At 41.2% G+C, this 26,173-nt stretch overlaps 1 protein-coding gene across 14 annotated transcripts in view; it reads left to right on the top strand.

Moving 5' to 3' along the window:
- The window catches only part of DOCK9 (dedicator of cytokinesis 9), a 273,741-nt gene that overhangs the window by 114,889 nt on the left and 132,679 nt on the right, over window positions 1-26,173 (top strand). For all 14 annotated transcript variants that reach the window (XM_046664993.1, XM_046664998.1, XM_046664997.1 and 11 more), the window contains exon 2: window positions 9,796-9,912. In XM_046664993.1, the coding sequence (XP_046520949.1) occupies window positions 9,796-9,912 (117 nt within the window). The remainder of the gene's footprint in view (window positions 1-9,795; window positions 9,913-26,173) is intronic.

A 26,173-nucleotide genomic window follows, 5' to 3' on the forward strand; every position in this document is an offset into this window, starting at 1 on the left:
CACAGTGCTCAGAGCAGGATTTATCCTGAAGCTAATGAAGCTTCCATTTCAAAATCCCTTCCAAGGCCCTGGGAAGGACTCCAGCAACTTTATATTAATAATTTTGTAATTTTTAAATCCCTTCCCCCTCTGATTATACAAATTTCAGGCCCCATAAAATCTAGTTCCATCCAAGAGCATGATACCTGGGGTCTCCATTTTCTCCGCAAGGAATCCCCAGTCCACTCTGAATCCTGGCTGACTGTTCATCTCTTAGACTCAGCTCTAACAACCTCCTGCAAGAAGCACCCACGTTGTTGGGTTCCTTCAGTCATCCTGCACATGTTTATTGAGAGCCTGTGCTATGCCACGTTCTGTTCTAGGTGCTGGTGGTAGCAGTGAGTAAAATAGAGAAATCTTTGTCCTCGTGGAGCTTGTAATGCAGCTGGGGGGAAGTCAGGTTCATTCTAGTGGGTCAGATGCCAGTTCTGGGTTCCCATTGCTGTCAGTCATTCTGTTCTAATTGTTCACAAATCTGTCTCCCATCTGGATTGTGAGCTCTCTGGGGGCAAGGACTGTGTCCTTTTCATCTTGGTGTCCCAGAACCTGGCACAGTGTACATGGACAGGCTCAGTAAAACTCTCTGGAAAGAAGGAACACGTAACTGCTAATAATATTTGCATGAGAAGAAGAGAGGCAGCTGTTAATTTCCTGTGCCCACCCTACTTTTGGGAAAATGAGGATTCTTTCTTCAAATTTGACAACTTTAAGAAGTTCTTGGTGGGAGTATGTAGTGAGTGAGAGTCATGAGCAGGATGGTAGTGCAAGAAGGTTCATGGGGCCACGCTGATTAACATCTGGCTTCAGAAGCCCCTTCGTTCTTATCACAAGTTGCATTGTCCCTGTCCCCAGGAACAGTGCTGGTGTCCTGTTGGCAATGTTAAGAAGTACACCGTTGTAAACATGGACTAAGTTTCATGAAGGATCTTTGTCTCAGTCAATCAAGTAGCTTTTATAACCATGCAGATAAATCAAGGAAGTCCTAAATTTTTTGTAAGCAGAAACGATGAATTTCTCATTTCTTAAAATAGAATGTTCCAAGAGTTGCCATTTCCTTAGTTTGCTATTTCAAGAAGTGGCATTTGGGGTTTCAGCTTGTGTGAACATTTAATTACCAGAGACACAAAGGCAAGAAATAACTAGAAAGTTCACGGGAAGCTATCGTGTTAGAGGGAAGAGCAATGGAATCAATAAGTCTTTTTGCAAAGCTCTTCTCATGTTTTTTGAGGCTTCATACATGTTTGGCCAAAATTGAACTTATTTGTGGGCTGGCACTTTCCAGTTCTGCTGGATTCCAGAGGAATCTCATTTTCCTGGCGCTGAGAAGGTTCCTTGGCTTGTGCTTGCCTGCGGCTCTGGAATTTCAATTTGCATGGATGTTGAGCAGCCAGAACCAAAGCAGCAAGCACTGTGGGAGAGAGTGAGTTCAGAGAGCCTCCAAGGGAGACTAACGGGCAGGGCATGTGGATCATGCTCTTTGGCATCCATGGGGGCTGCATGATCACTGGAGGTTTGCTCTGCTGCCCGCTGCCTTGACTGGTAGTGGGGACTGGTGGACCTCCACATCAGTCAGTGGCTAACCTCTGCCCATGTTGTCCCTCCAGATGAGCTCCTTCTCTCCACTCTTCTGATCATGTGGCCCTGGCCTCAGGCTATTCCTCTGGGTCTCCTCCGTGGAAACCAGGGTTTTGATTCTTTGTTAGAAAACTGTCTGTGGGCTCTGGGCCTGCTAGACTCCCCAGTTGAGTCTGCCTCCATTTTCGCCCCTGGGTAAGTGCCACATAACCCTCTGAGAGCAGTGTCCCTTGGGTTTTCCTCCTGCCTCCCTCTTCCTTTGAATCTTAGACCCCGCTGCTCTCATAGAGCTGCCCTAGTGGGAGTGGGTCTGAGTGCTCTGTGTAGACCCTGACCCCCAACTGTTGTTCTTTTCAATCCTTCCTGACATAGACTTCATCAATGCTCAATTCAGTTCATAATGTAAGCATCTATTTGTGTTTATTTTGGGCTCAGTCCCTGAATTCCAGTGTCATCTCTATTTATTATACAGTTTCCTCTATACTTGGTCTTTTGTTTTTCCTTCTTTGTGAAAGTCCCTGCCATTGTTGTCTGTTTTATTTCATATGTTCCTAGAGAGTGGAGGAAAGTTTTTGTAAAGAGATTGGTAAAATTGAATGTACGTGGAGTGCTCACTCAAAAATCTAAGATTATTGTCATGCAAGCAACACATTTAATAATAATAGTAATAATAACTACGTTCATTATGTGCTTACTGTTTGCCATGCTCTGCTAAGCATTTTACATGCATTGACTCTGTGGAGCTCAACAATGGCCCCATAGGAAAGCTCAGCTTTCTTAAGCACTGTTCTCTACTGCCTTCATTGGATCAGTATCCACGTGGTATATATGGCCCTATCAGGGCAGATCTAGGTTTTGTGAGAGATGAAGCTTATGGAATTTTGGGGGCCTTAAGAAAAATAATTCAAAATTATAAATACAAAATAAGGCATGGAAGTGAATATTTATTTAGAATTTGAAATCTAAGAAATCACAACAAATTACAAATTTTAAAAAGCTAACTTAAACCATAAACATTAGAAATCTGGGAAAACAGTATTTTTATCAGTGAAACTCTTGACACACCTCAATAATAGTTTCTCTCCTACGTTTTTTGGTTTCATATTCTCATCACCTCTTCATATGATCATGATTTTGTGTTATTCTGTATTGCAAGAATAGATTGTTGAATCTTTCCCTTAGCATGATTAGTCAAAATTTGCATTTTATTAATGATAGTTTAGAAAGTTTGCTTCTAGTTTCACAATATTTGGTAACATCACATAAATTTTTAGGATTGGATAAACCTCTGTTAGGTTTCTTTCATACATGAGCTGCATGATTTTTGGGCATTCTCAATTTGTGCAGTGACTAGTCTCAAATACACGCAAGTAAGTCTGGGACCAGGCACCTTGCGACATATCTGTATTGCGATATGGCTCCTCATGCTGTCTGCATGTCGTGAGTCTTGAGGTTGGGCGGACTGGCACAGTGGGTATGTTCCTGCAAGTCTTCCTAAGTCAAGATGCTGAGCAACAATTGAACTATACACGAATGTGTATGAGGGCTCTCCTGAGGCCTGCAGAGGGGTCCATGCAAGTGAGGGGCATTAAGCTTTGTTAACCTCATAGTCAGTACATCTCTGGGTCCTGAGGGGGCACAGAGATGACGAGACCCAGCCCTGTTCCACAACACTGATAGTTGAGGAGGTGAGCTGTTCAGGGTCATTTCAGTCCAGGGCAGAAAGAACTGCATGCTAGGACTGCTACTCACCAGGGGTGCAGCAGTCAGAGAAAGGAGAGGCTACCTTGTACTGGGTTGAGGGAGGTGGTGGCCAAGTACTGGAGGCTCTGGGACTAGAGCAATTTGGCTTTAACTTTTTTGGCATATTTGTCTGTGAGATTTGTTTTTTAGATGAAGGATTCTTCTGCTAAAATAAAATATTTGTAGGCTGCTGCCTGGAGGGCTGTAGGACTGTGACAACTGTAGAAGTGTGAGGGGGTGACAGGAGCGGGCTCACGTCAGAAATGGTGAACCGCATTGCTTATTCTTGAGCCCCCGGGGTAGAGACGTGACCAGAACCCTCACATCTGCCTAGCTGAGGAGGGCTGCGTTGTCAAGTTAAGGAGTGCAAAGCTTTGCCCACCCGAAGAATTCTCATTCTTCCTTTGGCGCTGGTGAAGCACCACCTCCCTGGTTAGGTGAGGAAACTCCACAGCCCATGGACAGCAATTTGCTCGACCTCCTCCCTCACCTCTGTGTTTAACTCCTGCCGCACCTCTCACTATAATGAATTAAGTGTTTACTAGCCTGCCTCTCCTACGAGTCCAGGGTGTCTTCCATGGCTGTTCTCCAGGGAATGACAACCTTCTCCCCAAAACTGTATGAGATTTGGAAAGGAGTGTGTATGTACATTTCTGGTTGGGGTGGAGACCAGGCTCTTAAAGGGCTCTGTAATCCCAAGGAGGTCAAGAAGCTCAGCAGTGGGCTTGTTCCTTTTTTATCCATGAGTTTACAAATTCTAACACGGTTTCTCGGGCATCATCATAGACCGAATGTTCTTCAGAATCCCCTGGAGAGCTTGTTCAAGCACAGATAGCTGGTGCCCACCTCTGGAATTCCTGATTGAGCTTTGGGGTAGGGCCTCAGAATTTACATTTGTAACAACTTCCCAGGTGATGCTGATGGTGCTGTTCCTGGGACCCCACTTTGAAAACCACTGCTGTAGATTGTTGTGAACTGAAAGTACCACAGTCCTCTTTCTTTCTGATTTCATAATAACCTGAGAAATGAATATTCACAGATAAAGACTTTTCACCTCCAAATGAGAGAGAAAGCTGCGGGCTTGTGTCTAGATGGAGTTACTTTTTTCACACACTATAAAAGCAGTATAATCACGCACCGTGTAGGTTCTGAATGTGGCAGACTCAGGAGCTGGCTCAGCCCCATCATACTTAGGGAAACACAGTGTGCGTGAATATTTAAAATTCAAACTGGTGAATTCTCAGGGTTTCAAAACATGGTGGTTCTGATGGCCTGGGAGCAATTCCACCTATGACCACTGGTTGATTTGGGTAATTCTGGGCCCAGAATCTTTCTTTTGAAGATAGAAAATCAAGAACTTAGCTCTTGGAGCTGTGTCACCAGGAGAAAGATTGAATTTAAGCGTGTTGAGATAGCTTTAAAGCTGAGGCTGTGTGCCAGGTCTGTGCTAAGCCTCTTTCTTCTTAGCCAGGAGTGGGGGACTGGCTGTCTGGTAATTAGCTTAATTTCATTTTGCTGTTAGTGTGATGTCCCTGTCACCAGTCGGTTCCCTACCCTAGTGGGCTGCCTCCCACTCATGTGAGCACCTGGAAAAACTTAGTGGAGCTGAAGAATAGTGAACAGCTGTAACCAGTGAATCATCAGCTTAAAGAAGAGTAGAAAATAGGTGATTATATTGTCAACTCGCAGTTGAGTAGGTGCAGAGACGTGACTTCCCTCGGGGCTCCCAAGCCCCTTTCTTCTGTCATTTCTTTTTTGTATCTTCTTTTTCTATCTTTATCTTCTTTCTTATGTTTTCTCCACTTCTGCATCTTCTGCCTTCCCCACCCCAAGGTCTCTGTCCCTTTTGTCTCTTCCTCCCCTCTCTTCTTTTTGTCCCTTTACCTGTCTTCCCTCACCAATGTCCATTCTAAGCCTTTCTCCTCTGATAGTTTCTTTCTTTCCTCCCTGTAGAGGCCATGTATGGAGGGGAGCATTGTGGCAGTTATTTGTATTTGAAGTAAGAGCTTTTTGCCTTGTTCCTAACTTAGGTAGTGGGCAAGTTGCTCTCAGTTGACCCCTTTTCCTTGGAGTTAGTGATTCTGTTTGGACAGTGCTCCCTGCAGCTGCTGATGACCTCTGCCCAATTAGGTCTCAAGGAGTCATTTCATTAAATGACCTAAAGATTTGTACAAGTTTCAAGTCTTCTCAATCCTTGAGACCAAAAAAGACATGTCATTCTCCCATCGGCTTTCCCTATTGTTGAAATCCATCCTGTGGGCTTTCCTGGTTAACATGCATCATCAGGCTGTAACAGAAATGTTGGCTTCTAAACTCTGCACACATTTACTATGGTTGAGCATTGGTGAGCACAGACCATTAACAGGGCAGCCTGGAGAAGAAAGAGTTCTATTGGACAGAAGACTGCATTCTAATCCAGTCTGCTGGTTACTTGGTCGGACCCTTCAGGCAATTAGCTCAAGTCGTGATCCTCAGTTTCCAGCCTTAGTAAAATGGAGTGATGTTTCCATGCCTACCTTATAGTGGTGGTAAGTGGTGTTTAAATATAAATTAAGGCATATTAAACATTTTAAGAGTTTATTTGAGCAAAAATTGACTCAAATAGGGCAGCACCAAACGGGATGTGGTTAGGAGCGCTCTGCCCACAGGAGCTGGGGAGAGACTTATAGTATAGAAAAAGTGTGGAAGCGAAGAAAGGAAATTATTGATTTTCTATAGCTTAGAACGTAGTTGGCTGTTTGTGATTGATTGTCCTTAGGTTTCAATTTCATAACTGTGAGGCATTTACAGGTTTAGATTTTTGTTTGCTCACATAGGCCGCCATGTCATTGGAGCCTCTCAGTGTAGTGGCCTCCTTGTTGAATTAATTTAACAGTGGATTAAGTGTGGTCATTTGTGTGAAAACATTTTGAAAATTAACAGTAGCACACAAAAGCAACGTGGTCTTAATGTCCACAACATTACATTCTGTCATTAAATACTTCTAGGATACCTTCAGGCAAAAACAATAATTCATCTAAGTAACAAAACCGTTATTTGGTGTCTAAATAGGCAAAACTGACCTATGAATATTTTTAGAGTTTTCATTTATTAAGCCTTTTAGACAATCCAAGTTTAGTCAAATAAGTGAGACATAATCATTGAATACATTTAAGAAGTTGTAAACGTGTTGTCTGTATCAGTCCAGAGACAGGAAACACATCAGTTAATTGCACATAGAAAATTAATATAAAGAATTATTAAATTGGTAAAAAGGGGATTAACTATGAGGGGGTAAAGATAACTCTAAAGAGTACGTCAGCAAACTGTGGCCCTTGGACCAAATCTGACTGTTGCCTGTTTTTGTAAATAAAGTTTTATTGTAATACCGCTAGGTCCACTTATTTACAGTCTATGGCTGCTTTTGCCCTGCAATGGCAGAATTTTCTGGTTGTGACAGAAACCGTAAGGCCAGCAAACCCTAAAATATTTACTCTTTGGCTCTTTACAGAAAAAGTTTGCCAACCCCTGCCCTAAGAATATAAGACTGTTTAGGGAGCACAGAGCCAAGGAAAGAACAAACTTGGAAGAGCCCGTCACTTGTACCCGATGCTAGGATCCAGGCATGGGTGGAGGGAGTGTGGCTGTGGTCACTGGATGTTTGGAGAAGTTTGCTGACATGCTGTAGGAGGACAGGGAACCACTTGCTAGGGTGTCTGTGCAACTTCTGAAGGGTGTGAGGCCCTGGGTCTCTCTCAGAGAAAGCCCCCACTGGCTGCTGTGCTGTAGAAGCAAGGCAAAAAAACCCCAAACATTGCAGGCTGAGAAAAGTCCCTGTCTCAGCAGTGTCCTTTCCATTGCCCTCTTCTAACAAGGGCTACCATCGTGGCACTGTTTTCTGACAAACCAGTTGACCTTACCCTGTGGCCTGGAGGGAGTGGAGCTGATGGTCCTGTCCAAAGGATTCAGCTGAGGGTTCTGGCGACCCAGGGCTGCCGTGAAGGACTAGGTCCCCCTCTCTGGACTTCCCTGGTTCGCAGTCATGTTCTGAACACTATATAGGGCAGGGGAGAATGCAGTGCCTGTCCCATCCTGCAGTATCTCTCTGTCTGCTTTCTTTGTCATGGAAGTTTAGCTGTCAGAATCCTGAACTCTGTCATCGTGGAAGGCTGTATGCATCTTTGGGTTTTATTAGGAATATAATCATGGTTCCTAAGGAGAAAGTTACTAATCATGACATCTATTCATTTTGCCAATAAGTGCTTATAGACTGATTACTATATACAGTGTAACAAACTAAAATAAAGGAACAAATCATTTAAGTTGAATTAAAATATTTTGGAGAATATTTTTGTTATTTTTTGTGGCAATTCTTACTTTAAAAATACTTTGTATAAATCTTTTTCTTTGTTTTCCCCTTGTTTGATTGTAAAATCTGTAGCATTACAAATGTAAGAAGTAACCTACCCTTTCACTATGATAGCTTTAATTGTTTTTGATATTGCAAATTTTTTAGTCTCTGCCCATAAACATATATTTTGCCTAATTATAGTATTTATACACTTATTTGGGCATTTTGTTTTTTCTTAGCTTGTCAAAACATTTTTCAGAGTCTCCTTAAGTCAAGTAATTTGAGTTAAATATGAGCATTAAATGTATATAGTCAGAGCAAGCTGACTGCTTGATGAAGCAACTCCAGAATCTCAGCGACCTAACACAGTAGATGATTTAGTTCTTGCTCATCGGGTATTTCAGCCCCGGTTTTAAGCAGGCAGCCTTCTGCAGGGTGATTCAGGATCCAGGCTCATTCTGTCTTGGGGCTCCGCCCTCTCCTCAGGCCTCCTGAGTCAGTGCTGCTGGCAGAGGGAAGTAAGGAGAGAGCAGGGGAGAGAGACTGTCTCAGTCAGTTTGGGCAACTTTGACAGAATACAGCAGAATGGGTGGCTTAAACAACAGATATTTGTTTCTTACATTTCTGGAGGCTGGCTGGGAAGTCTAAGATCAAGGTGCTGGCAGGCTGAGTGTCTTGTGAGGGTCACTTCCTGTTTCATAGAAGGCCATCTTCTCACTGTGTCCTCACATAGCAGAAGGGACAAGAGACCTCTTGGGAGTCTCTCTTATAAGGGCACTAATCCTGTTCATGAGGGCTCCATTCTCATGACCTAATCACCTCCCAAAGGCCCCATCTCCCAGTACTGTCACACTGGCAATTAGGTTTAAAACAGGAATTTGTGGGGGACAGAAATGTTCAGTCTATGGCAGAGGCTGTTATGGGCCAAGCGTGGCAATGGCCACATCCCTTCCACTCACATGCCATTGACCAGAAGACAGTCACATGGCAACACCGAACCACAGGGAGGCTGGGAAATGCAGTCCAGCTGCATTTGGAAGGAAACAAGGCAGATTTTAAGAACATATAGCAAGCAGCCTCAGTCACAATACCTAATTTAGATGCTACATACCAGATGGTTTTAATATATTTCTTATATTAATTGTCACTTTAATACATATATCATTTGTTGAAATTATGAATATCGATGTTTTTTTAATAATAGTTTCAAAAAGTAATCATGCTCTGTGTGTGTGCCTATTTTAGCACTTGGCATACTGTGCTATAGTTAGTTGAATCTGTCTCTTTATCCCCAACCTAGCCCAGTCAGTGCTTTCCACGTGGGAAGTGATCAGTCAACACCGTGGCAATGACTGGCAATAGATAAAAGAGATTTTTACTAAGAACGCTAACTTTGGAAATAGCTAGAAAAGGTGTATTCTCTCTTTTCTTTCTCCTCTTTGCTCGTTGCCTCTTTCTTCTGCTCAGTGCATGCCAGGGATGGCCATTCCTACTCCCTGAGGTTCACGCAAGAGCCCTGGTTCAAGTAGTACGTTCTCCCCGCTGCTTGCCTGGTTTTGGTCCAGCCCACATTTTTCTGGGTGTAGGTATTACATATGTAAGTTGTAGATATTTCAGAATAGACAGGGGTATTTTGAGACTCAGAGATGTGTTCTGTAGATTCTTATATGAAATAGTGAGCCCTGTGGATGTTTTAAGCCCTGGGCCAAGAAAGGATGGTCATGACTGGAGCCACTGTGGGCATCCAACCTTCACTGGCTGGACTGCTAAGCAAGGCAGCTCTGGCAGAGCCTAAGGTTTGGAAGGGGACTGACCTAGCCAGGGGTGACCCAAGACATGACTGGAAGTTCCAGCAGACTCCATAGCCTCCTTTGTGCTGCAGTGTCTGAACGAACATGACTATATGTAAACAGAGTGCTGTGAAAAGTTTTCTGTTCCTTTGAAAACAGCTTTTACCTCTTGTTTCTGATTCTTCCTGACAGCAAAATGAATACATTCTTATAGAAAAGTTGGAAAAACCAAACACATATAAAGTAGAAAGTTCTTTAATTGTAAGAAATTGCATTTATCTATAAGAATTTTAATTGCTTATCTTTTCCACCTTCCAGGCAAAGCCAAAGCTGATTGAGCCACTTGACTATGAAAATGTCATCGTCCAGAAGAAGACACAGATCCTGAATGATTGTTTAAGGGAGATGCTGCTCTTCCCTTATGATGACTTCCAGGTAGGTCCCTTTTAAGTTTCTATACATAGAACCACGTGGTTGATCGTTAAAAAAATTCTTTTCTATCTATTGATTTATTATTTCTTTAGTTAATTTAAGATTTTTAAAAGATGAAAAGCAGTTGATATTTAAGAGAGAAAAGTTATGTCGTTGTATTCATCCAGGCATTCTTTTATGAGTTGTTTTTTTTTAATGGTATTATTTTTGCACATATATATGCAGAGATGAATATGCAGATATATGCACAGGTATGTATATATAACACATATGTGTGACATTTTTTTCAAGTGTGTGTTTTATCTTGAATAGAAGCACTGTACTCTGGGATGATATCATGGACGGAAGTGCCTCCTATGTCTTATGAGATTTGTTTGGAGAGGAATTTAGGGTTTTTGCTAAATGTTTAAGTCTTAAGGATGGGATTTGCTGGGGAGCCGTGGAGGATTTTGTCGTGCATCCTTTTGGGATGGCACTCTGGGAGACTGCAATGAGAGAGGCCCTGAATTGTGGGCTCACAGAGAAGGGTTTGGGGATTATCAGGAGTGTCCTAACATCTCCCGCTCTGGTGCAGTGGCAGGTGCTGTTCCTTGAAGCTCAGTAGCTGCCAGCAGAGATGGTTCCTGCTGTGAGCTGCTCTCTAGATTGTTGCTTGAAGCCTTTCTGATTATGGCCTGTGGCTGAATGACCCACAAGAGCTTTGAGGCTAGTGAGGAGCAGAATAACATTCTTCCTCCAGGAATCCCGTACAGTGGTGTTAGATGCCTGGCCACCTGGTCACCTTGGTCTGTTTTGAGGTTCTGGTTGCTTCCCGCGCTTGCCTAGGACCTGATCTTGGCGCTTCCTTCTCCTCTACCTCCATGCTTCTCTACCTCATGCTGTTACCATCCAAGCCCTGACTTCTGTGAATTGTGCTGCCTTATTTTTTTCTTAAGTTTCATTGATTCTTTGTTGTTTAACTTGAAAAGTACTACATACTTGTTAAAAAAAAAAAAAGGCAACAACAAGGGCTATTGAAATCCTTGACATTAAAAGCCTCCTCCAACCACCTTCTTTCTTTCTTTTTTTTTTTTTTTTAAAGATTTTATTTTTTCCCTTTTCTCCCCAAAGCCCCCCGGTACATAGTTGTGTATTCTTCGTTGTGGGTTCTTCTAGTTGTGGCATGTGGGACGCTGCCTCAGCGTGGTCTGATGAGCAGTGCCATGTCCGCGCCCAGGACTCGAACCAACGAAACACGGGGCCGCCTGCAGCGGAGCGTGTGAACTTAACCACTCGGCCACGGGGCCAGCCCCCAACCACCTTCTTTCTAATCCCACTCCCCAGAACATAACCTACTATATACAGTTCTTTGCATACTGAATTGTCTTTCAAAACTTCCATGTTAATAACAATTGTTAAATTATATTCCTTGAAGTTTTTTCCCCCCACCAAATTTAGGAGTCTCCACTTTACAGCAAAGGTGAGAATTTTCACAAATGTTCACTTTTTCTAACTTGTTAGAGATTCATATGGAGAAAATGATTATTCTTTAGTTCTTTCCTGAAAAATAAGGAATGCCATGGGATTGAAATTGGCCATTAGTGTGATGCTGCTGCCAAAGTGTGCTCCACTGATAAATAGTTTCAGATCATGCCCAAAAATATAATGCTTTGAAAGCTTCATTGCATGAATAGACTACCCATTTAAAGGACAAATAAATGGAAATATCAGAATGATGCCTTCGCCTGTGGTTTTGGCAACAAATGTATTAGCATGAGAAGTTAAATCCGATGATTACAAATTATACTCCATGTTGACATATTTTTCCTGTAGTGTGCTCTGAGGAAGCTAAAGGTTATCTCAAGTTTCTCTGAGCATGAAGTATGTATTCTTCTGGGTTTTAATTAGAGTAACAAAGTTATTTTGAGTTTTGCAACCTAGAATGCAAAGTTGTGTTTGCAGCTCTGAGATAAAATGCTTAAGAAGCAAACAAACCAAAGAAACAAGATACAGGTAATTTAGTGTCGTCTTTTAGCTCAGGGGCAAAGAACCTGGATGTTTAAGCAGCTGTAGAATCAGATGGTTGAAACTTTGAGAAAAACTCCTTTGTCCTGTTCACCTGTAACTACTTCTCTGGGGATACCAGGCACAAATATTCTAGGAAAGGCAAAGATGCTAGGAAAGACATTTTGCTGACCGGAATTGAATGGGCGAGTAATATTTTCTGTTTTCAGGAAGTCTTTCCAAAGATTAAGGAGCTTAAATTTCAGCTTTGATCCCCATCACAGTAATTGTGATGGGCCCTATTCAAGTTTGGATGCTGTTATTTGTTTTCTTGGAGACTTCCCTATTCTAATCAAGTAAGGGCATTTACACGGTACATTTTTGCTAAATTGTCTTGGTGATTCTAATTACTGTCTAGTTAGTTGAATGAGCAAAATGTTTTGGCAGTGCCACAGATTCCTTCTGTCTGTCCTTATTTTTTTAGGCAGAATAGGAGTGGAATTATTGTCTTATTAGAGGCAGAGGGAACAAATTAGATCAAGGGAAAGTATTTTATTTCATATGGAAAAAAGATAGCAAATTGGTTAGGAAATGGGTCAAATAGTGAGCAAAATGCATGCTGGGGGTTAATTTGCAGTACTACCCTTACTAATTAAGCAATATTATTTAACTATTAAAATAATAAAACTTTGGTGAAGTTCTGTCAAATATATTCAGAATGATAATTTTCCAAAATATGTGTGAATAGTGAGGATCCATCTGTGCAGTTCTAGAGTGGGACGTGTGTTGCTATCCATCAGCTCCTGAGGATGTTAGAGTGTTCTTTGAAAACGAGTCTTTTGGAGAGAAGCTTTGTCTGTCAGATGTACTTGCCTAAGAGTGGGGGAAGAATGTTTAAAACAAAAAAACTGAGAGACGTGATGTAAATGTGGATTTTACAAAACAAAAGGATAGTTCTCAGCCATCAGAATATTAGTGAAGTAAAATTTTATCTGCCACAGCCAGGGACAAGAATGCCATAGCTGATACAGCCCTCACTAGCTGACTGCACATCTTTTTTCAGAATCAGACCTGGCGCTCGGCGATCTGTTCTCTTCTGTCTCTGCCTTGGCTTTGTGGTTCTCCTTGCCAGCAATATCATCCCTTCTTTTTCATCCTTCTGGAAACTTCTTGCTCTTCCAAGGTGACTTTAGATTTCACGTCTCTGAAGCTGGTCAAGTCCACAGTGATTTTCCTCCCATTCTCCTAATTCCTCTAATGCTTGCTGTCTACACTGTGTCCATTAATACCTAAGTACGTTGTCTTGGGCTTTTCACTATGGCTTCTTATGCTTTTTGTGTTCAAGTGTCACCACCTGTGTTGCGGCCCTGAGGAAGACTCAGGCAGGTGTTTGTGCCTCTCTGTCCTCCCACCCTTCCCATCTCTGTCCACATCCACATAAGCTCTGCACACTGGGTACTAGGGTTGGATACTTCTGGCTTCACTTAAAATTAGTGAAATTATTATGAATAGTAGGTAGTTTTGTTTGATTCAGGAGGTAAATATGAATATCACTGAGTACATGTGGAAGTGCTGGTGACTAGATTTGTAAAGCTTTATGCCTTATCAGTGATTTGGTTGGTGGAAATTAGATAATTTCTGAAATAAAAAAGTGGAGGCAAAATAGAGTCTTAAAAGGAGCATACTTTCGGCTGACTAATGAACCTTAGAGTTTCGTGGCCTCATCAAGTTAACTTGGCGTTAAGTCTGAGCACTTACTTTTCCATAGGTAAACTGTAGGTAAACTTTACTAGGCAGTTAGACAGAGGTGCTAACCTTTATGATTAAAATGTTTTAGATCAAGAAGTGTAAGTTAATCTGTAGTTTAAGAAATGACAAATCTATGTGTAACTGAAAGTAATTGCCCAGGACTCCATGTGGGTCTGGCCATTGATTTCTGGTCATGATTCTCCTTCAAGTATTTCCCAGATGAAGCTGGTGGTGGTGACGTTCTTAACTGTTGCCGTCGATCCACCAAGCTTCTTGTATCCTAGATTGTTCCACAGCTTACTAATGTTTGTGCAGTTATGAAAGTGATAGAATATGGAAAAGGTAGTAAATAATAAGAGATAGTGGGAGACAATTTATACATATCATTTATATTTCACAAAAATTAGACTTTGGTGTTTGACATAAGCTAACAAGGCATAGAGTTTGTATGGAAGAAATAAAAAGAGCATGTCATATTCCACTTCTGGTGATGTACCCAAAAGAATTGAAAGCAGGGACTCAGAGATACTTGTACATTCATGTTCACCGTAGCCAAGAGGTGGAAACAACCCAAGTGTCCATCTGTGGATGAATGGTTAAACAAATTGTAGTATTATGCACACAATGGAATATTATTCAGCCTTAAAAAGGAAGGAAATTCTGATACATGCCACAACATGGATAGACCTTGAGGACATTATGCTACATGAAAAGCCAGTCACCAAAGGACAAATATTGTGTGATTCCAATTATATGAAGTACCTAGAGCAGTCAAATTCATAGAGACAGAAAGTTAGAATGGTGGTTGCCAAGGGCTGGGGGAGAGGGAATAAGGAGTTGTTTAATGGGTACAGAGTTTGTTTTGCAAGATGAAAAGAGTTCTGTGGATGGACATAACATTGAGAATGTTCTTAATGCTGCTGAACTGTATACTTAAAAATGGTTAATGTGGTAAATTTTATGTATATTTTACCACAACTTAAAAAAGCATGTTGTTACAGGATTTCTGTGCTATGTGGATGTGAAATTGTCATCATCCTTAAAGTTGTGTGCGACGTCAGGTGAGGAGTGATTTCTCAGGTGCTCTTCCTACTGACGTTTCATGATGTATTATCACTATCAAATCTCTTAGCAGGAGCATTTAAAAGAAAAGATGAGAATACAGAGAAAAGATTATTAAGAATTGGAAATCCTAAAAATTTTCACTTTTGGAAATGTTTAGATACAGGAGAATCCTAGAGTGTTCTCAGCATTGTATAGAAAAATGTGGTTAATCCATTTCCTTTTAAATAACATCCTGATTTTTATTTTTCCTCTGTTTCTTTTCCTCTTCTACTTACATGAGACTGATAATGATCTACAAACCACTGACCTGAAAAGGAAGCCAGGCCCAGCTACTTACAAAGGGCCTGGAAGTCCCTGATCTCATTTCCCATCTGTCCTTTTGAAAAGAAAACAGTTTTTTCACAGTGTTTTGTCCTCACTTTTTATTATATACTGCCAAAAAAATCTTCTCAGTACTTCGTTTGGGCTTTGTATTGAAAAATGTTCTTTCAATAAATTCCTCGAAATTTTTGTCAGTCAGAATTCAGTGGCCAACAATGTAACTTTCTGTGAATATTATGGTTTCTGGGATATTAATTCACGTCTACGATTGAATATACCTGAAAAATCTGGATTAATAGTATTTCTGAATTGACACTGGGCAGACCTTCAGTAGATGAGATTTTAATTCTAATTCAAGTAATGACTATTACAGAAAACAGTGACAGATCATTGTTTCATTATCAAATATGCCTTAAAAAGAAAAGCTTATTTTTCAGATAGCACTGATCAGCTGAGTTGAAGAGTGTTTGTATTTAGATTCTAATTTATAGGTGTACTATTTGTGCAAAGGGCTCAGCCTCGTGAGATGCTTAGAGTATAAATATAATACAGGGGTTCCTGCTTTCAAATTGCTCAAGACTTAGGGGAAGAGATAGTTAATATTAATAATAAGAAGAAGAATGTGACTAGCATCAGGACAAATTCAGTCTCATGGGAATTTATCTAGGAATATCAAGTTTGAGATAGTGGGACATCTGGGTGCTAAGAGTCCTGTAAGTGGTTGGAAATACAGAAGTCGCTGCTTAAGAGAGTTAAAGAGGAGGTCTGGGCTCAGGAGCATGACAGTGCCTCCACGGGCACTATGTCTTGGAGAGCGCCTTTACTTAGGAAAAAGGGAGGTGGGAAGCAGAGACAGAAAGCGTGGGAAAGAAGCAGGAAACTGCAGGGTCCTGGAAGCAGGGAGAGGAGTTTGAAGAAGCAAGCAGAAAGGGCAGACAGTCCTGTGCTCCTGCTGATGAGGTGGAGAAAAAGGTCATTGGAGTTGGTAACTAGGACGTCATTGCCAAAGAAGACAGTTTCAAGGCAGGGCTGAGGAAGTGAGTGGGTGGGACACAGAGGTTAGCATTACCTAAATAGTAGGAAAGAGAAGGACTCCTCGTGACTCCAGTCGATAACAAGAGGTTTAATCAGGATTGGGGAAATGAGAGGGAAGTCCAGAAATGTAGACGAGATTGAGGATACAAGATATTATGGGGATGTGTTTTGAAGCAAAGGCTCTTGAGGGATTAGTGGGGATGGAATTAAGGGGCTTTGGGGGAAGAGTTCAGGAAGGAGAAAGAGTTCTATCTATGAACAGCAAGGAGAGGATTGGGTATGGAGAAATTTAGAGGTGTATTGGGCTGAGGGAGCTAATGTCAGGTTGGCCAAGGAGAGGTGCCGCTTGAAGGAGAATGAGGAGGATTTGGAAAGCAGGCAATGGGAATAGGCTGGTGTGGGGTAACAGTAAGAGTCATCATTTGGTATTCCCACCGCTGCACCAAGGCCATAGCCTTTATCCTTTCTTGCCTTGGTTAATGCAAGAGCCTCATATGAGTCTTCCGGATCCTGTCCTTGCTCTCTCAAGTCCGTTACCTAGCAGAGTAGCCCCACTGATTGTTTAAAAAGTAAGTTTAAAAGGTGGGTCACATTTCTCAGAACATATCCCAGTCATTAAGCAATGCATGGCTGTATTGTAACCTTCTTTTCTTACTAGCAATGTGACAGGAAAAGGTGATTTAGAACATTTGGTTATTATTATTACCTTGACTGTTACATTTGTTCCTTAATTTGTTTAAAACCTTCTTGTTCAGCTCACCAAACTTAAAGGCATATCCATGGTAAGCACTTAATATGCATTGAATGCATGGATGACTTTGGGATCTTGGCACCAGCTGCCTTTGAGGTGGTAAGAGCATATCCAAAGGTGGCAGATCAGAGGAGTAGACGAGAAGGAGGCATAATATGTTTGCATGCAACCACAAAAAACAAAAGTCCTTAAAGAAAAATAAATTGAGGTTTTGGCCTCAGAATTATCAGATGCCATTTAACATACTACTACACACAAAATCTTTATGGTTCCTACAACCTGAAAGGGTCCTGCTGGGTCCATACCTCTGCCTTTTTCTACCACAGTTGCCTGGCAGAACCTGGATACTGCCAGGTGTGCCCTGCATGGATTGTGCAGCAGCACTCTGAGTGTGCATGCTGAGTGTGTATTGAGACCAGAGAGGACAAATTCAGGAAGTTCACTGAAGTTCTGTGATGTCGGAAGTCCTCGAATCTACTTAGCATTTTATCTGCAAAGGATAACCTCTGCTCCACTGTTTAAGATAAGACTTTGGATGGCATCCTAGGAGCTGAAGTGCTGCTCTTACAAGACCAGCGTGGTGGTGGTGCTGGTTAATGCACAGAGGGATTTGAGTGAAATTATCCTCGATGCATAAGATAAACCTTGCATGTGAATGATGAAGGGCACATGAGGGAGTATGCCTTCCTGAAAGTTCATCGGTATATTGGAATGTGTAAATAATGGACATGTTTTAACATGAGGCATGTTCACCATGCTAGGTGTTCACACAAAACTATGGTCTTTTTAACAACTAGAATTGCATTCTAAAGAAGGACATACAGAGCCATATGCAGACAACTAGGAAACAAAAGAAACTATATTTGCTTATACATTTCTCAAGGTTATATTATCAAATGGAATACAGATGAATCAGAGGAATGGCAGGTGCTCTGGACATTAGGGGTAGTGGCAAGACCCAAGATTTAGTCATATGACCCTAGGTTTTAGCCCCAGGTCTCTCTGTTACTAATCTGTGTTTTTAGGTAAGCAATAAACCTTCCTAAAACTCACATTTCTTAACTGTAATTCAGAGATAACAATTGCTCTAAAATTTGGATTCTCATAGATGTGTGAGAATTCAAAGAGACACCACCATCCAGGAAAGCTTTTTGCATGCCTTGGCTGATGTCTTTCAGTTGGCAGAGAGGGAGCTGAGGGACTAGGAAGCTTATTGCAGCCTCTTTCTTCTCCTGTAGGTAATGTAGGTTTATTTTTGAGATGGCAGTTTTTAGTTGCAAAGTCATGTAGTGTGGAGAGGCTGAGCCTCTTACTACGGGGGAAACTGGACTTGCCACTTGTCCCCTGAATGACCACAAGGACATTCTTGGTTTTCTGGATACCCCCCTGTTCTCACTTTTGCAGTGGTAGGTTAAGAAGTGATTAAAAATAAGCTTCTTTGTAATACCAAACCAAACATAAACAAACAAACAAATTTCTTTAAAAACTGAACTTAATTGATGAGTCTGGGCATTAAGGATTCTGAACATTTAGCTTAATTAGTTATAACTTGCTGCACTTGGACAGGCAATTATGTAATGTATAATTTTGGAGGTTTGAGAAGGGAGCAGAATGAAATTTTTATGACTCTCAAAGGTCTACTGAAATTTATAAATGTATATGACATTTTAGGAAACAGGACATTATGTGGTGACAGAAGCTGCCAGATGCCTCACCAGTTGCTGAGACACTATCTCATTTGGAACCCCAAGTGATCTCACAACTAAATAGAACCATCCCCATTTTAAAATCCCAACTTCCCATTCACTCAACAAACATTTATATTGTGCCAGATGTTATGATGGGTGTTGGAGAAGTAAAGATAATAGCATAGTCTGTGGTTCTCAAGTCTGGTAGGAGATACAGGAAGGTTGTTGAGTAATTCAGTAGAATGGCAGGCATGCTAATCGAGGGTAACTGCTGCAGGAGCCCTCATGTCAGTAGGAGCAGCTCTGCAGCCAGGCAGATGGCCCCATACATTAAGGAGTCAGAAGTACCCCATGTGCTGAAGGGCAGGAGAAGGATCCAGAAAAGTCAGTACAGCTGGTCACCAAAAGTCTTAGGTCATGCTGAGGAGTTTGGACTTTATTCTGGTGGCAGTGAGGCGTCGTTGAAAGAGTTTAAGCTGAGGTATGACCCTATCAGAGAAGAGTTTTAGAAAGATGACTAGCAGCTGTGCGGAGAATGGATAAGAGGGATGATAGAGGAAAGGCGAGCATACCCATTTGGGTGCTACACTGAGGTTCATACAAGAGTACCCTAAATCATTGTATAGTCAGGATGTACAGCTGGGAAGTCATTGATGTGACACAGGATGACTATTGAGTTGGAACAGAGAAAGACGGTTAAAGATGGAAGCTTGGGGATCGTGCAGGAGCTGTTGGAGAGGAGCTGTTAGAGACAGAGAGAGGTCCATTTCTCTGCCCCATCAGGGCCGAGTCCTTGTAATGTTTTCATTGGCTGCTTGGGAGTTGTTTTTTGTTACATCTCTCCAGAAACTTAAATTCCTTCTCTAGACCCTTGTTTTGTCCCATGCTTTGTCCATTTTCTTAATTATTAGTGAACTGAACATTGAGAATTCTCGGGAAACTGCTTCCCTAAAACTAAATTGTCTGATCTTTGTAGAACACTGTGGGTCAGCTGCCAAGACTTGATCTCCGAAATGATGTAGGGAACGCCCTGTGTCAATTTCAGTTTCCAGCCTAGTTCGGGACTGAATCCTCTCAAAAGTGAGTCATCTGCTCTGAAATGAATGCATCTGCCAGATATTTGGAAAGGTTTCGTTACCACTGTGCTCAATAAGTCACAGCAAAGTTCCCAGACTTGTCTAACAGTAATTTTAATACTGCACTGGATACAAAACATTTAATGTGGAGACAAATACAGCCAAGAGGGCATTTCCAGCAGATGTCAAAGGGACCTAACTCCACAATACGTGAGATACCTGTGGTTTGGTTCAGGCCTAGGGATGAAAGGAAGGTGTTGAGAGCCATCTATCTAATAGCAGTAGTTGAAAATTCGAGATAACTTTAGAACATTTAAGTGGATGCTGTCCACTTGGCCAAGCTGAGCGCAATAAAAATCCAACCCGGGGCTCACTTGTTTGGTGAGGGAGATGAGCCAGGCTGAGGGACGCCAATCTAAAGAGCTCAGTCTCACTAGACCACCTGGGTTTTGAGCACTGGCCCCCTTTTACTCCCACTCCAAGGTTATCCTTCTCCTGGAAGATCAAAGTACTATTTCTCTGACAAAGGCATCAAGCCCTCAAAGGTTTGAAGGGATAGTTCTAAGTAAATTAAAACAACACAAAAATAAACACAAGTACAGGATGCTTTACATGGAATTACACAATGCTAAGCAAAGATAGTCCACGTTTTAGCTTAAGGGTAGATTGGAGTTGACCACGCTCTGCAGCCTGTTGGGCTTCTCTGTCCCACAGGTCGTCAGAGTGGGCCGCGGGCACCGTTTGACTTTAGGCTGTCTCCAGGCCTCTAGGCCCATCTTGGAGGTAAGACCCCAGGTACCTAGGAAATTTCCTTTTACTCTCTCCATTCTGTAGCCATGTGCCTACTGACCAGTTACCTCCTCTTGAAGAGAACATTCTTTACTTCTTCTGACTCAGTGTCTCAGCTGGTGTACTACAGCCTCGCCTCTCCTTGGAGTTGTTCTTAGAACATCCAAGGAGCCGTCTCTTCCTGTTTCGAAGCCCACACTCCCTTCTGGGCTACCCTGGATGTTTGTTTTTCTGTCTGAGAGAGAACACTCCCAGCCATTTACTCCTTTGAACAGGAGAGATGGGGAGACAGTCTGTGGCAGATCCATGGAGCTGGCTCAGGTTGCAGCCCACCCACCGCTCTGGGATATTGTCTCTAGCTCATTGTTCTTGTGGTCCCAGAGGAAGGGTGGGCTTTTGTTTCAGTCTCTTAATTAGAATCCTATAAAATATGATATTTTAAACACCCGTATGGATATACATACTTTCCACCAGGAATTAAGAGAGTTGTTTTGTTATAATTTAATGCCCATTGTAAAGTGATTAATTAAAAAATTCAGTATCATATGAGTTGAGAGAGTTATGAAAAATAAATGATGACGCAAAAGTATGTCTTTGTTAATACTCACGCCTATATTTGTTTAAGTCTGCATAGTGAATCTTCCCTCCTTTTGATCTAACATTTCCTTTCATTAAAAAAATAAGTGGGGTAATACAACTATAAATCAGAGCAGATACAGTATTCATCTTTTTTCTGGACGTCTTTTATGTTTTTGTTTCTCATAAAGCAATTCTTAGCACTTGGATAAATGATTTGAGAGAGAGAGACTTGGGATTCCATGTTCACAGAACTGTGGAATTTTTAAACCACAAAGGAAGCCTGGCGATCCTAGAGAGCTCTTTATTGTATGGATATAGAAAGTTGAAACTTTCCCCTAAGATTATGCAGCTAATTAGAGGCAGAGCTCAGATGAGAACCCAGTTTTCCTGGCTCTCAATTCAAACCCCATTCCAACATCGCTTCTCAAGTTCTTCCATAGGATGTCTAATTAAATTATTCGGCTCACATTTCTTGTGGTTTGAAACATGAGCTGCTCAGTATCCCAGCTTCAGTGGGGTCAAGGTAGCATGTTGGCTGGCTCTGATGGAAGGAAGAGAGTCCTGGCCAGGTTGGGGTCAGGAATTTTGTTAGTAGAGAGGGATTCCAAGTTGAAGCTGAAGAAACAGGGTCGCAGCAGACCATCAGGGTGGAGCAGTGAGTGATGAAGAAGAGGGGCAGGAATTGCCGGGAAGCCCCAGGGTTGGTCCCAGGTGAGGAGATGTGGTACCTCTCTATGTTCCCTTTAGGCGGCCCATGGCCGTGCCTCCCTGGGCTAAGCATCCCACGTTCCAGATGTGGCTCATAGGCGTTCAAGTGACCCCAGTTTTGGGAGTGAATCATTTCAACCAAGAGAAAAAAAAAGTTTTTAAAATAAAGAAGAATCTATTTGAAATTTGTACTTCCAAACTAGACTTGGAGGTAGTTATAAATTTTACTCTTCATATTCCAGTCTAGTGGGACAGCTCTGCAATTCTTCTACTTGTTCCATTAAAAAAAAAGTTCCATAAGGATTGACCTGGGGCTCTCAGGTGTCATGCATCATTGTATAAGCCCTTTGTGAGAGAATGTCACCCCTTTCTCTTCCTTTACCAGTCCTGTTTTCCTTTTCAACTACTCCTGTAATTTTGCGGAACTCCTCGTAAGACTTCTGTCCATGCTTGGCCAAGATAATTAAGGACTTCTGTGTGTCAGAGACTACCAGTATTTAACTTAAGTAGTGGTACTGACGGAAAATAATTTAGACTATTATAGTAGCTAGAAGAAGGCTTTTATTTTAAATTGTGCTTTGTGCTGTGAGATTTATATCCCAGTTGTTGTCTGATGATGCTGGCTATGTTTAGATTTAATTTTCAGATCTTATCACACGTCATAGTGTTAAATTCCCCCCCCCCCCCCCCGCAAATGTGGAAAGCTACTAAGCTTTCTTAGTAGAATGGAAATAATTTATTTCCAAACATAGGAATAGGACTGATATTCTTTGAATGTCCACCTTGACACTGATTTATATAAAATGGATACAGACCCATCTTTTAGCAGGAATATGATTTTAACTGATGGAAAAGTAGAAAAGAATACTACAACCATGAAAAAGAAAATTAACATTGCTTTTGAGACGAGCTTTAGTGTTCATTGAGTATAAATCTCCTGGTATTGATTTGGACTCTTATAAGCCAAATAAATAAAACCACAGAAATTTAATGTGAATCGATTTGGCATATAGTAGACTATTTCCTGAATGTAACTTTTAATACATAAAATCTATGAAGGAATTGAAATAGAGCATTCACTTATGCTATAGTCTTCTCTTGTCAATTTCCATAATGGACCAGAGAACTTTTTATAATAATAGAAAAAACCTTATATGCAAGTAATGGATGATTATTGGTAGGTTCCTATTTCTACTCCATAGACTGTTTTATGCATTCATTCTTGAAACGTTTATTGAGAACTTAGCATATGGGTACAAATAGAAAGATGTGTCTCCTGCCCTCAAAGGATTCTACAATCTGGTGGGGGAAAGAAGGACACGTGCCTGCAGGAGACTTTCAGATAATGGAGTCAGAGACTGACGAGCTATCAGATAGGGCCTCATGGAGCGTGGTTGATAAGGTCACCAAGGTCTAGGATCAGATCTCAGCTTTGCAAGCCCAGAGTCTGAGTTTGGTCAATATGACCAGAGTTGTTTGGGCTCAGGAGAACTGAGTTGTAGCAGTCAACCCCACAGGAGAACAAACCAGAATACCATTTAATAATGTGCATTGAGAACTCTAATTAATAGGCAAATCAGATTATGTTCATTGGCTGTTCATTCTCTCTAATTAGGAAAGTCTAAATGGGAATCACATTATAAACAAGTGGGTTGGTGAGACTGGACTCAGAGCAAAGACAATGAGTGGGAAGACCTTGGCATCTGGTGGCATCAAACAGTGACTACTTATTCGTGCCAAGTCCAGTAGTACCCCAGTAGGTCATATCCTGATGGATCCCAGCCTTTCCTTTTAAATGGTGATAAAGGCACTGACACAATTGCTCCAGTCATGCAAGCCCTGTTCTTTCTGTTGGCCCATTCTTTCCTCAGATGAGTTAAAACCATTGACTAGGCTGTAGGTTGTTGGGGTTTTAGTGTTGTTTAATTCAAGTTTAATTTGAGTTCTATGCAGTTTTTCCTTTGAGTTCTTGGACTTAATAGGTTTGTTTCTTTTGTATGTGCAAAGAGCTAATCTCTATTATGTCCTGATTTGCTCTTTTAACTTTCCAAGGGTAAGCTTATTTCAAGTTTCTCTTCCTTTTGTACTGAATACAATTTATACTCATCCTATACAATTTAGCTTAAACAAGTCTTTGCCTCTGTGCACATCTTCTTGATGTCCTCTTCTCCTCCCCTTCTCTTTCCTCTCATACCAGCCTCTGCCTCTGTGCTGTTTTCTCTTATACCCTTCTGTAGTACTTCTCACACTCTAATAATTTGCTTCTTCATCTTCCTCTGTCATCAGACTGTAAGCTCTGTAAGAACTACAACTATATTTTATTAAACTTTGTGTCTCCAATTGCTAGGTCAGTGTCTGGTGGTAGAAAGTAGGGACCTAGTAAAGGGAGGGAGGGATGAAGTGATGTTTATGCTGAGCCCTTAAATGATCAATAGAATGAGAAAGAGAAGCCACTGAAGTCTACTCTCAAGGTCCAACAGACATTTTTCTCTCTCTTACTTGACCACTCTTAGGACATTGACTGAACACAAGGGTGAGTGTGGAAACCAGATTCAGCTTAGTGTATCCCTTCAATGCTCCTGTCCTAATGCTATAGTGTTACTAGTACTTGGAAGACATTTGCTTGAAAATGGCAGTATTCTCCAGTTACTTCACCTAGGACATGTTCTTAGTCCCTCACAGTCTTGTTACAGTTATCTATTATTGAGTAACAAATTACCTGAAAGACTAGTAAGACAATAATTTGTTTTTTCTAGTAATTCTGAAATTTGGTTGAGGCTGAGCTGGGTAGTTCTGCTTTATTTGGTGTCTGCAGGGACTGGAATGTCCAAAATGACTTCTTCACTCACCTTGTGGTACCTCAACCAGAATGGCTGGAATCAAGTGTGGGGGCCGGTGGGGCCTCTTTCTATATATGACCTCTCCACATGGCCAGCTTGGCCTTCCTCATAGCATGGTGGTCTCAAGGTAGTAGAACTTTTTAGGTGGTGGTTGTCTTCCAAGAAGGAAGAAGCAGAGACTGCCAGTTCTCCTAAATACTAGGTTTGGAACTGGAACAGCATCACTTCCACCTCATTTTATTGGTCAAAGGCAGCCCAGATTCAAGGGGAGGGAAAATAGACTCACCTTTTGGTGTGAGGAACAGCAAACATATTTGGGAAGGAAGGATGCCTCTACTGAAAAGAGATTATCTAAAACAGATCTAATAGTATGTACAACAAGAAATAGACATAAAAAGAGCATTTAAGATATGTACTGAAGAAGCATGACTAATTTAAGTGACTGGTTTTAAAGAAATGCATTAATTTTATTTGGATGAAGTCTCTAGGGGAAAAAAAGAGTTCTATCTGGTCAGAAAACTAACCTTTGTCAAAATCTAAGTTAGGACTTGATAGTTACGGACTCAAACCTAGTTATTCTGGTATTGGTGGGTGGTAATAAATACATGGATCATTGGTTTAATTATGCCCAGCATCTCTTATTTTTTAAAAGTCAAATCTCTCTTTAATGGTTGAAGTTGCTTTTTTTTTTTTTTTAAGTGTGAGCATAATGTCACTTTGATCCATGAGAATAATAAAAAAGATCCATTTTCTTTTACTTTTCTCACCTTAAAGGGGTGTTTGGAAAAGTGTCACATAATTAAAGTTTCTTGAGTTGGTAGTTCCACTGGGAAAATTTTATAGTAAATTTTCTTTCTTCCTAGTGCTGTGATGGGAAATGGGCTGGAAATGACCCTAATAGTCCTCTATTTCTTGACCTGAGCCATTTCCTGAACATTTCAAAAGTATAATAATTAGTTTCAAAAATCTTGATAGACCCAAATAAATCAAGATAAGGACACAATAAGTGGGGAGATAGTCTGTATCCTTCTTTGAAGCACACACAATTTCTTAAACAATTTCCCTTTACTGATATTACAGCTGATTCTTAATAGTTTGACAGTGTCTTATAATTGATGTATTACTTTGAAGCTTTTTGAGTAGATTATACCTCTTCAGTGCTTACTGTCACACATCTCTATTGCATTTCATGGGAACAGGTATGTAATAAAGGTCATCGTTTGTAATATTTGCAAAGAAACCGAGACTCAGGGTTTTGAAAGCCGTCCCAGAGGCCGAATGAATTCATAATTCACCTGGGAAGGACTTTGGTGGAGAATAGAGTTCCTTCCTTCTCTTCCTTTAGAATAAAGGACGCTTCCTCTGAAAGCAGAATTTAAGATTACTTTCAAAGATGGACACAGTGCAAGAAAAGAGTAAATATCGGTGAAGCAGACACAATATAGAAATTATGGGCAGGAAATAAAATTAAATTATACACAAAATATATGCCCTGGAGTTCTCTGTCTTTGCTGGAGAAGGAGGGATCTAAGACTTGACGACCTAAAACTTCCTCCAACCAAAGAAAGGAGAGAAGCAGCTGGGACAGATGCTGGGAGATCCCAGCTTAGTAATTAGCCTGAAGAGTCAACAGGGTAGATTCAGTTAGAAATGTTTTCATGTATGATCTGTTAATAGTAT

This window comes from Equus quagga, chromosome 6, assembly GCF_021613505.1.
Source record: "Equus quagga isolate Etosha38 chromosome 6, UCLA_HA_Equagga_1.0, whole genome shotgun sequence".
Taxonomy (NCBI): domain Eukaryota; kingdom Metazoa; phylum Chordata; class Mammalia; order Perissodactyla; family Equidae; genus Equus; species Equus quagga.